The sequence below is a fragment of the Agelaius tricolor genome, unplaced genomic scaffold, assembly GCF_023055355.1.
Source record: "Agelaius tricolor isolate 1412-34295 unplaced genomic scaffold, bAgeTri1.0.p SCAF_97, whole genome shotgun sequence".
NCBI lineage: Eukaryota > Metazoa > Chordata > Aves > Passeriformes > Icteridae > Agelaius > Agelaius tricolor.
In genome coordinates this window covers 454,854-465,013 of record NW_027269357.1, presented here as the reverse complement: position 1 = coordinate 465,013, position 10,160 = coordinate 454,854, and the positions used below count along the sequence as shown (strand labels likewise).

At 62.2% G+C, this 10,160-nt stretch overlaps 2 protein-coding genes across 2 annotated transcripts; one reads left to right on the top strand and one right to left on the bottom strand.

Annotated features, from left to right (window-relative positions):
- Nucleotides 1-136: 136 nt before the first annotated feature.
- TRIR (telomerase RNA component interacting RNase) lies at nucleotides 137-2,123 on the bottom strand. The gene is made up of 3 exons (XM_071418978.1): nucleotides 1,817-2,123; nucleotides 1,445-1,522; nucleotides 137-808 (listed from the first exon to the last, which is right to left on the bottom strand). The coding sequence occupies exons 1-3, from the start codon at nucleotides 2,075-2,077 to the stop codon at nucleotides 701-703; spliced, it is 447 nt and encodes a 148-aa protein (XP_071275079.1). The 5' UTR covers nucleotides 2,078-2,123; the 3' UTR covers nucleotides 137-700.
- A 171-nt stretch (nucleotides 2,124-2,294) lies between these two features.
- On the top strand, nucleotides 2,295-8,685 carry GET3 (guided entry of tail-anchored proteins factor 3, ATPase). The gene is given in 8 exon segments (XM_071418976.1): nucleotides 2,295-2,497; nucleotides 2,961-3,108; nucleotides 3,450-3,598; nucleotides 4,688-4,838; nucleotides 5,329-5,436; nucleotides 7,170-7,367; nucleotides 8,546-8,608; nucleotides 8,610-8,685. Coding segments are annotated over 8 exon segments (1,053 nt in total). The 5' UTR covers nucleotides 2,295-2,330; the 3' UTR covers nucleotides 8,679-8,685.
- The last annotated feature ends 1,475 nt before the right edge of the window (nucleotides 8,686-10,160 follow it).

Genomic DNA, 10,160 nt, shown 5'->3' with positions numbered 1-10,160 from the left:
CCAGCAAACTCTCCATACTGGGAGAACTGGAAGGCCAAAGAAAGGTGGTAACCCTGAGGGGAAAGAGGTGACATTGGGGAGACTCTCCCCTCCCCAAAACCCACCCAAAATCACCCCAAAAAATCTCCTCAGCACGTCCGAAACCTCAGAACTCTTTATTTCCGTGCCGCCCCCCCCAAAACCCCCCAAAATTCCCCCAAAACGCGGCTGGGGGGGGCGGGGGGCAGCACTGTCAATCAAATCCAGCTCAGGGCGGGGCGATAGGAAAGGGGCGTGGCCCGCACAAAAGGGGCGGGGCCCCCACCTTTCCTTTTGGTATTTACAGGGGGGTTTTGGGGGGGTCCGGGGATTTTGGGGGAGGGGGTGTCCCCACCTTTAAATGCGTTTTTGGGGAAGGGGCGTGGCCACATTTAGGCCACGCCCCCATCACACAGGTAAATTTGGGGTGGGGGGGTCAGTGTTATTGTATTCAGTATTTTTGGGGGGTGGGTAAGGCCAGGACCCCCCCTTCACTGTTTTATTTTTGGGGGGGGTCTCAGCGCTATTTAATTTGATAATTTTGGGGGGGGTGGGCGTGGTCATCAGCCCCGCCCCACAGGTCATTTCGGGGAGGGGGCGGGGCCTATTTGAGCAGGTGTTTTTGGGGGCCCCCCCCGCGGGATTTTGGGGTGGTTTTTTTTTGGGGGGGGGGGGGCCGGGGTTATTTGACCAGGGGTCTCGTCTTGTCGTCGTCGCTGCACTGGTGAGCTTTGTACTTCTGCACCTCCGCCAGGTACTTGGCCCAGGCGTCGCCTTTACTCGTCAGCACCTGCCCCAGAACGGCCACAAATCACCCCAAAATCAGCCCAAAAATCATCCCCAAAAGAACCCCAAATCAGTCCAAAAATCGGCCCAAAAATCATCCCAAGAACGGCCCCAAATCACCCCTAAATTACCCCCAAAACGGCCCAAAAATCACCCCATAATCACTCCAAAAATCATCCCAAAACAGCCCCAAATCAGCTCAAAATCACCCCAAAAATCACACCAAAACAGCCCCAAATATCACCCTGAAATGGCCCCAAATCGACCCCAAAATCAGCCCAAAACAACCTCAAAATAACCTCCAAAATCACCCCAAAATAGGCCTGAAATAACCCAAAAATCACCCCCAAAATAGCCCCAAATTACCCCAAAAATCACCCCAAAACAGCCGCAAAATCCACCCTTCTCCAACCCCAGGACCCCAAATTTCCCTTCCAGGACCCCAAATCCGCCCGCAGCCCTCAAATCCCCCCTCCCCACCCCAAATTTCTCCCTCCCCGAACCCCAATGTCCCCACCCGACCCCAAATTCCTCCTCCCCACCCCAAATTTCCCTTCCCGGGACCCCCAAATCCCCTCCAGGACCCCCAGTTCCGCCCCAAATCCCTCCCGGGACCCCCCGGTTTCCCCTCCGGTCCCACCTCCTCGTCCGTTTTCTGCTTCTTGGCCACCACTCCCGTTTTCAGGGCCAGCTTGTTGCCCCCCCGCCGCCGCCCCACCTGGGGAAGGGACAAACCTGCCCCGTTACCGGGAGCGGGGACGGGGGGGTCCCGCCGTGACCCCCGGGGGCTCCAACCCGCCCCGAACCCCCCCCGGTACAGGAACCGGGGCTCGGGAGGGAAAAGAACCGGAGGGAGCGCGGAGCCACCGGGACAGGCGAAGCCGCGACCGAGCGGCTCCGGGTACTGCCGAGTAGCCCCGGGAGCGGCACCGGGGCCGTGCCCCCCTCACGCGTTCGGGCCGGGCCGGCGGGAGCGGAGCCGGGAGGGGCCCGCGGGCCGCCGCGTCCTTACGAAGCTGAGCGCGCCGCCGCTCCTCTTCGCGCCGTCAGCCCCGCCGCGCTGCGTGCCGGTACCGCCGCCGCCGCCACCGGACGCCTCCGCGGCCGCCGCCGCCGCCTCGCGCTCCCGCTGCTGCTCCTCCGCCTCCATCTTGCGCTTGAAGAGCTCCAGGAAGCTGCCGTCGTTGGCGAACACGTTGACGCCGCCGCCCGGGCCGGGCGGGGGCGGCGAAGGCGCCTCCGGAGCCTCTCGGTCCTCACCGCGCGCCGCCATCTTGTCCGCCGCCACCGCCGCCGGCGCCGCCCGATGACATCAGCGCGACCTCCGCGGCGGCGGCGGCGCCGCTTGGTGACGTCACAGCTCGCCGCCGGCGGGGCGGCGTTGCCCGGCAACGCGCGGGGCTCCCGGCGCTACGCCCCGCCTCCAGCAAGGATTGACGGGCGATTAGACCAATGGGAAGCGAAAGAAGGGAGGGCGCGGCGGCGCGGCGGCCAATCAGCGCGCGGCGAACGGCGGCGCGGGGAAGATGGCGGCAGCGGCGGCGGGCGGGTGGGCGGCCGAGGGCCCCGAGGAGTTCGAGGACGCGCCCGACGTGGAGCCGCTGGAGCCGACGCTGGCGAACATCATCGAGCAGCGCAGCCTCAAGTGGATCTTCGTGGGCGGCAAGGGCGGCGTGGGCAAGACCACGTGCAGGTGAGGCACCGGGGAAGGGACCGGGCACCGGGAGCGGCACCGGGTACCGGGACGGGGTGGGCGGGGTATCGGGGTTGGATAACGGGATTGGAATGGGATAATTCCGTGGGATAATGGGGTCGGGATGGGATAACGGGGTCGGGGCGGCATCACCGGATCGGGGTGGGATACCGGGACCGGGGTGGGATCACCGGGATCGGGCTGGGATACCGGGATTGGAATGGGATAGCGGGGGTCGGGATGGGATCACGGGATTGGGATGGGATGGGAGGAACGGGACGGGATCAACGGGATCAGGGTGGGGGACACACCTGTCCCCCCCCAGGGCGGTCCCACACACCTGAGGGGGGTCCCAAACCCACCCCCTGCCCCCATTTTCGTGGCAGTTTTGGGGGGATCTGACCTGGGGGGGCCGATCCGGATGCAGGACCCCCCCAGACCCCCCCATTTCCCCCCATCCCAGCTGCAGCCTGGCCGTGCAGCTGTCCCGGGTCAGGGAGAGCGTGCTCATCATCTCCACCGACCCCGCCCACAACATCTCGGACGCCTTCGACCAGAAATTCTCCAAAGTGCCCACCAAGGTCACCGGCTACGACAACCTCTTCGCCATGGTGGGTTTGGGCAGGGGTCTGGAAGGGTCCCATGGGGGTCTTGGAGGGTCTGGAGAGGTCACAGGGGGGCCTGGAGGGGTCCCAGGGGGGCCTGGAGCGGTCCCAAGGGGGTTCCAGCAGACCTAGAAGGTCCCAGAGTGGTTTTGGGGGGGTTCTGGAGGGGTCCTGAGGGGGCTTGGGGAGGGTCTAGAGGGGTCCCAGAGGGATCTTGGAGGTTCTAGAAGGGTCCCCAGTTGAAGCCCCATTCCCATTGTCCCCCAATCCCCCAACATCCCCAATGTCCCCAATGTCCCCTGTGTGTCCCCACTGTCCCCAATGTCCCCAATGTCCCCCCCTCCCAGGAGATCGACCCTAGCCTGGGCGTGGCCGAGCTCCCTGACGAGTTCTTTGAGGAGGACAACGTGCTCAGCATGGGCAAGAAGATGATGCAGGAGGCCATGAGCGCCTTCCCCGGCATCGACGAGGCCATGAGCTACGCCGAGGTCATGAGGTGGGGCTGGGGGCTCACCTGGGGGGCTGGGGGGGCTCACCTGGGGCCATGAGCTACGCCCAGGTCATGAGGTGGGGCTGGGGGCTCACCTGGGGGTGTGGGGTGGGATTTGGGGGGTTAAAAAGGGGTTTGAGTGAGCAGGTGATGCTCACCTGGGATGTGGGGTGGAATTTAGGGGGTTCAAAAGGGATTTAGGCCAAAAATCTGGACCAGGTGAGCGCATCTGGGAGTGTGGGGTGGGGATTTGGGGGGTTTGAGTGAGCAGGTAATGCTCACCTGGGATGTGGGGTGGGGTTAAAAAGGGGTTTGAGTGAGCAGGTGATGCTCACCTGGGGTGTGGGGTGGGATTTGGGGGGCTAAAAATGGATTTAGGCCAAATATCTTGGCCAGGCGAGCGCATCTGGGAGTGTGGGGTGGGATTTACGGGGTTAGAAAGGGGTTTGAGTGAGCAGGTGATGCTCAACTGGGGTGTGGGGTGGAATTTGGGGGGTTAAAAATGGATTTAGGTCAAATATCTGGACCAGGTGAGCGCATCTGGGAGTGTGGGGTGGGGATTTGGGGGGTTTGAGTGACCAGGTAATGGTCACCTGGAGTGTGGGGTGGAATTTCGGGGGTTAAAAATGGATTTAGGCCTAACATCTGGACCAGGTGAGCGCATCTGGGAGTGTGGGGTGGGGCTTAGGATGGGTTTGAGTGAGTACCAGGGGGGTGTGGGGAGAGGATTTGGGGGTCTCAGGAGGGGTTTTACTGAGCAGGTAAAGCTCTAATGTGGGGTCTAGGCCGAGTACCTGGGGTGTGGGGAGGGGATTTGGGGGTCTCAGGAGGGGCTTCAGTGAGCAGGTAGAGCCCTAAGGTGGGGTTTAGGCTCAGTACCTGGACCAGGTGAGCACACCTGGGGGATTTGGGGGTCTCAGGAGGGGTTTAAGTGAGCAGGTAAAGCCCTAAGGTGGGGTTTAGGCCGAGTCCCCGGACCAGGTGAGCACACCTGGGGGATTTGGGGTTTCAGGAGGGGTCTCAGTGGACAGGCAGCTCTCACCTGGCAATGGGGAGGGGTCTCCACACCCCTGCTGACGCCCCCTGCCCCCCCAGGCTGGTGAAGGGGATGAATTTCTCCGTGGTCGTGTTCGACACGGCGCCCACCGGGCACACGCTGCGCCTGCTCAACTTCCCCACCATCGTGGAGAGAGGGCTGGGGAGGCTCATGCAGATCAAGAACCAGATCAGCCCCTTCATCTCACAGGTGGGGAGGGGATTTGGGGTCCTGGGGGCATCCTGGGGGGATTTGGGGTCCTGGGGGAATTCACAGGAGGGGATTTGGAGCTGGGGGTGGTCCCTGAGGGGTTCCAGGAGGGATTTGGGGCTGGGAAAGGGTCCCAGGAGGGTCCTGAGGGGGATTTGGGGCTGGGGGTGGTCTCAGGGGGGTTCTAGGAGGGATTTGGGGCTGGGGGTGTTTCTGGGGTGGGATTTGGGGCTGGGGGCGTTTCAGGGCTGGGATTTGGGGCTGGGGGTGTTTCAGGGCTGGGATTTGGGGCTGGGGGCTCCCAGGAGGGTCTCACAGCCCTGTCCCCCCCCTCACTCACAGATGTGTAACATGCTGGGGTTAGGGTGTCCCAGGGCAGTTTCTGGGCTGGGATTTGGGGCTGGGGGAGTCACTGGTTGGGATTTGGGTCTGGGGGCTCCCAGGGGGTGTCCTGGGGGGTCTCACAGCCCTGTCCCCCCCCCCATCACAGATGTGTAACATGCTGGGGCTGGGGGACATGAACGCCGACCAGCTGGCGTCCAAGCTGGAGGAGACGCTGCCCGTGATCCGCTCGGTCAGCGAGCAGTTCAAGGACCCGGTGAGACTGGGGGCACTGGGAGGGACTGGGGGGATTGGGAGGGACTGGGGGGACTGGGAGAGGCTGGGGGGACTGGGGGGGAATGGGGGGCACTGGGGGGACTGGGGGGACTGGGAAGGAATGGGAGGGACTGGGGGGAATGGGGGGCAATGGGGGGAATGGGGGAACTGGGAAGGAATGGGAGGGACTGGGGGGAATGGGAGGGAATGGGGGAACTGGGAGAGACTGGGAGGAATGGGAGACTGAGGAATGGGAGGGAATGGGGGAACTGGGGGGATTGGGGGGACAGGGAGCACTGGGAGAGGCTGGGGGGGACTGGGGGATTGGGGGGACTGGGAGAGGCTGGGAGGGACTGGGGGGAATGGGGGAACTGGGAGGATTGGGGGGACTGGGAGCACTGGGAGGGACTGGGGGAACTGGGAGAGACTGGGAGGGAATGGGGGAACTGGGGGATTTGGGGGACTGGGAGGGAATGGGGGAACTGGGGGGGATTTGGGGGGACTGGGAGGATTGGGGGGACTGGGAGGGAATGGGGGAACTGGGGAGACTGGGAGAGGCTGGGGAGAGCTGGGAGGGACTGGGGGATTTGGGGGACTGGGAGGGAATGGGGGAACTGGGGGGGATTTGGGGGGACTGGGGGAGCTGGGAGGGACTGGAGGGGAATGGAAGGGACTGGAATGGGGGAAATGGGCGGGATGGGGACGGGGACACAGGGACAGGGCTGGGCCAGTCCGGGCACATTCCTGAGGGGAATGGAGCCCAGGGGGACAGGCAGGGACAGGGACAGGGACAAACATGGGGACAGGGAGCCCTCAGGGCGGTGATAAAGATGGGGACACGATCGAAACAAAGCGTGATAAGGCACGAGATAAGGGTCTGAGAGCAGGGTGGGGACAGGGACCCCTTCCAGCCCTGTCCCTGTGTCTTGCCCTGGTGTCCCTGTGTCCTTGTGGTGCTGCCTGCGCTGTCACCCGAGGCCCTGTCCCTGTGGCACTGCTGTCCCTGCTGTCCCCAGTGATGTCCCCAGTGACCCCAATGCTGTCCCCAGTGATGTCCCCACTGTCCCCCAGGAGCAGACCACGTTCATCTGCGTGTGCATCGCCGACTTCCTGTCACTGTGTCAATGCTATCCCTGCTGTCCCCAATGCTATCCCTGCTGTCCCCAATGTCCCCAACGCTGTCCCCACTGTCCCCCAGGAGCAGACCACGTTCATCTGCGTGTGCATCACTGAGTTCCTGTCGCTGTGTCCCCGTGTCCCTGTACCTCTGGCTGTGCTGTCCCTCTGTTGGTGTCCCCAATGACCCCAGTGCTGTCCCCAACGCTGTCCCCAGTGTCCCCACTGTCCCTCCAGGAGCAGACCACGTTCATCTGCATGTGCATCGCCGAGTTCCTGTCCCTGTGTCCCCGTGTCCCTGTACCTCTGGCTGTGCTGTCCCTCTGTTGGTGTCCCCAATGTCCCCAACGCTGTCCCCAATGTCCCCACTGTCCCCCAGGAGCAGACCACGTTCATCTGCGTGTGCATCGCCGAGTTCCTGTCCCTGTGTCAATGCTATCCCTGCTGTCCCCAATGTCCCCAACGCTGTCCCCAATGTCCCCACTGTCCCTCCAGGAGCAGACCACGTTCATCTGCGTGTGCATCGCCGAGTTCCTGTCCCTGTGTCCCCGTGTCACTGCTATCCCTGCTGTCCCCAATGTCCCCAACGCTGTCCCCAATGTCCCCACTGTCCCCCAGGAGCAGACCACGTTCATCTGCGTGTGCATCGCCGAGTTCCTGTCGCTCTACGAGACGGAGAGGCTGATCCAGGAGCTGGCCAAGTGCCGCATCGACACCCACAACATCGTGGTGAACCAGCTCGTGTTCCCCGACCCGCTGCGGCCCTGCCGCATGTGCGAGGCGCGCCACAAGATCCAGGCCAAGTACCTGGACCAGGTAAAACGCACCTGGGGGGGCTAGAAAGGGATGGAAAGGGGTTAAAAAGGGGGTTTGAGGGGTTAAAAAGGGGTTTAGGGCGAGTATCTGGGCCTGGTAAACACACGTGAGGGGCTAAAAAGGGGTTAAAAGGGGTTTAAGGAATTAAAAAGGGGTTTAGGGTGAGTACCTGGGCCAGGTAAACACAGCTGGGGGTCTAAAAAGGGATTGAAAGGGGTTAAAAGGGGGTTTAGGGCGAGTATCTGGGCCAGGTTAACACACCTGGGGGGCTAAAAAGGGATTGAAAGGGGTTAAAAGGGGGTTTAGGGCGAGTATCTGGGCCAGGTTAACACACCTGGGGGGCTAAAAAGGGGTTTAGAGTGAGTATCTGGGCCAGGTAAACACAGCTGGGGGGCTAAAAAGGGGTTAAAAAGGGATTTATGGGGTTTAAAAAGGGGTTTAGGGCAAGTACCTGGATCAGGTAAATGCACCTGGGGGGCTAAAAAGAGGTTAAAAAGGGGTTTATGGGGTTAAAAAGGGGGTTTAAGGGGTTAAAAAGGGGTTTAGGGTGAGTACCTGGGCCAGGTAAACACAGCTGGGAGGGGTTCAAAAGGGATTGAAAGGGGTTAAAAAGGGGTTTGAGGGGTTAAAAGGGGTTTAGGGTGAGTATCTGGACCGGGTAAAACGCACATGTGGGGGGCTCAAAAGGGATTGAAAGGGGTTAAAAAGGGGGTTGAGGGGTTAAAAAGGGGTTTGAGGGGTTAAAAAGGGGTTTAGGGCAAGTAGCTGGGGAGGGGACCCGGGGTGGATTTTGGGGTTTTTATTGGGTTTTTACTGGAGGTTTTTTTGGGGGGTTTTGTTGGGATTTTTATTGAGTTTCTATTGGGTTTTTTTGGGGAGGGGTTTCTTTGGGTTTTTATTGGGGTTTTTGGGTTTTTATTGAATTTTCATTGGTTTGGCCCCACCCACGTTAAGGGAGGAGCCAGGACCGGGATGGGGGGTGGGGAATTTCGAACCGGGGGGGGGGTCCCAAGGTGGGATTTTGGGGGTTTTTGGGGGGGTTTTTATTGAATTTTCATTGGTTTGGCCCCACCCACATTGAGGGAGGAGCCAGGACCGGGATAGGGGGCAGGGAATTTCAGACTGGGGGGGTCCCAGGGTGGGATTTTGGGGGTCCCATCGCCCCCCCCCCCCCGCAGATGGAGGACCTGTACGAGGATTTCCACATCGTGAAGCTGCCGCTGCTGCCCCACGAGGTGCGGGGGGGGGGACAAGGTCAACACCTTCAGCTCCCTCCTGCTGGACCCCTACCAACCCCCCAGCCCCAAATAACCCCCCCGGGACCCCCAAAAACGACCCCAAACCCCCCCCCCCCCCCCCTCATTCCGGGGGTTGGGGGGGGGGGGGCACAGCCCCTATTTATGCCCCTCCCCCCCAATTTTGGGGAGGGGGGGGCGGTTCTGCCCTGTCCCCTCCCCCCCCCCCCGGGGCTGTGTTCACCCCTCCCCCCCCTGAAATTTGGGGGGGGGGGGGGGCGGATGTGGGACCCCCTCCCGGAGGGGGGGGGGCGTGTAAATAATAAATTTGAGAAGCAAAATGAGTTTGGGGGGGTCCTGATGGATTTGGGGGGTCTGGATAAATTTGGGGGGCTCCACTTGGGTTTTGGGGAGGTTCGGATGAATTTGGGGGTTCCCGATGAATTTGGGGGGGGTCCGGATGGATTTGGGGGGGGTCCGGATGAATTTGAGGGAGTCTGGATAAATTTGGGAGGGTCCACATGGATTTTGGGGGGGTCCGGATGAATTTGGGGGTTCCCGATGAATTTGGGGGGGGTCCGGATGGATTTGGGGGGGATCCTGATGGATTTTGAGGGGATCCTGATGGATTTGGGGGGTTCCAGATGAATTTGGGGAGGTCCGGATGGATTTTGGGGGGGTCCGGATGAATTTGGGGCAGTCCAGATTGATTTTAAGGGGGTCCAGATGAATTTGGGGGGGCCCGGATGGATTTTGGGGGGGTCCTGATGAATTTGGGGGGGGTCCGGATGGATTTTGAGGGGATCCTGATGGATTTAGGGGGGTCCGGAGAGATTCGGGGGGCTCGGGACGGATTTTGGGGGGGGTCCTGGGGTGAATTTGGGAGTTCCAGATGGATTTTGGGGGAGCTCCAGATGGATTTTAGGGGGTTCCGGCCGGATTCGGGGGTCTCTGAACAGATTTTGGGGGGGTCCAAATGAATTTGGGGGGGTCCAGATGGATTTGGGGGGGTCCTGGGGTGAATTTGGGGGGGGTCCGGACGGATTTTGGGGCGGTGACGTCAGCGCCGCTGGCCCCGAGCCCGCGGCCCCGGGGGCGCCTCATTAACGGCGGATTAAGGGGGGGGTCCTGGGGAGGATTTCGGGGTCCCGGGGAGGATTTGGGGGTCCCGGGGAGGATTTGGGGGTCCTGGGGGGGATTTGGGGGTCCCGGAGGGGTTCGGGATCCCGGGGGGGCTCAAAGGGGGTGCGGGGATGTTTTGGGGGGGGTCCCCATGGCCGCCACCCCCCCCCGCCCCTGCTGGGATCTGTCCCCGGTGCTGGCCCGAGGCCACCGGGACCGAGCCAGAGCCGCGGGGGGGCCCAAATTAACCCCCCCCAGCCCAAATTAACATCGTCGGTCCCAAATTAACCCCCCCGGACCCTTAAAACCCCCACCCCCCCCTCCCCAAATTAACCCCGCCACAGCCTCGGGGGCCGTTCGGGACCGGCCCGACCGGCGCGGCCGCTCCCGGGGGGCCGGAGCGGGACCCCCCCGCTCTGTCCCCGTGTCCCCTCCC

Bases quoted from the DNA above. Each gene is read 5' to 3' on its own strand.
- TRIR (XM_071418978.1), bottom strand. From the start codon at position 2,077: ATGGCGGCGCGCGGTGAGGACCGAGAGGCTCCGGAGGCGCCTTCGCCG. The intron at 1,523-1,816 runs GTAAGGACGCGG...TCCCTTCCCCAG, and splicing joins GCGGCGGCGCGCTCAGCTTC to GTGGGGCGGCGGCGGGGGGG. The intron at 809-1,444 runs GTGGGACCGGAG...GTTCTGGGGCAG, and splicing joins AGCAGAAAACGGACGAGGAG to GTGCTGACGAGTAAAGGCGA.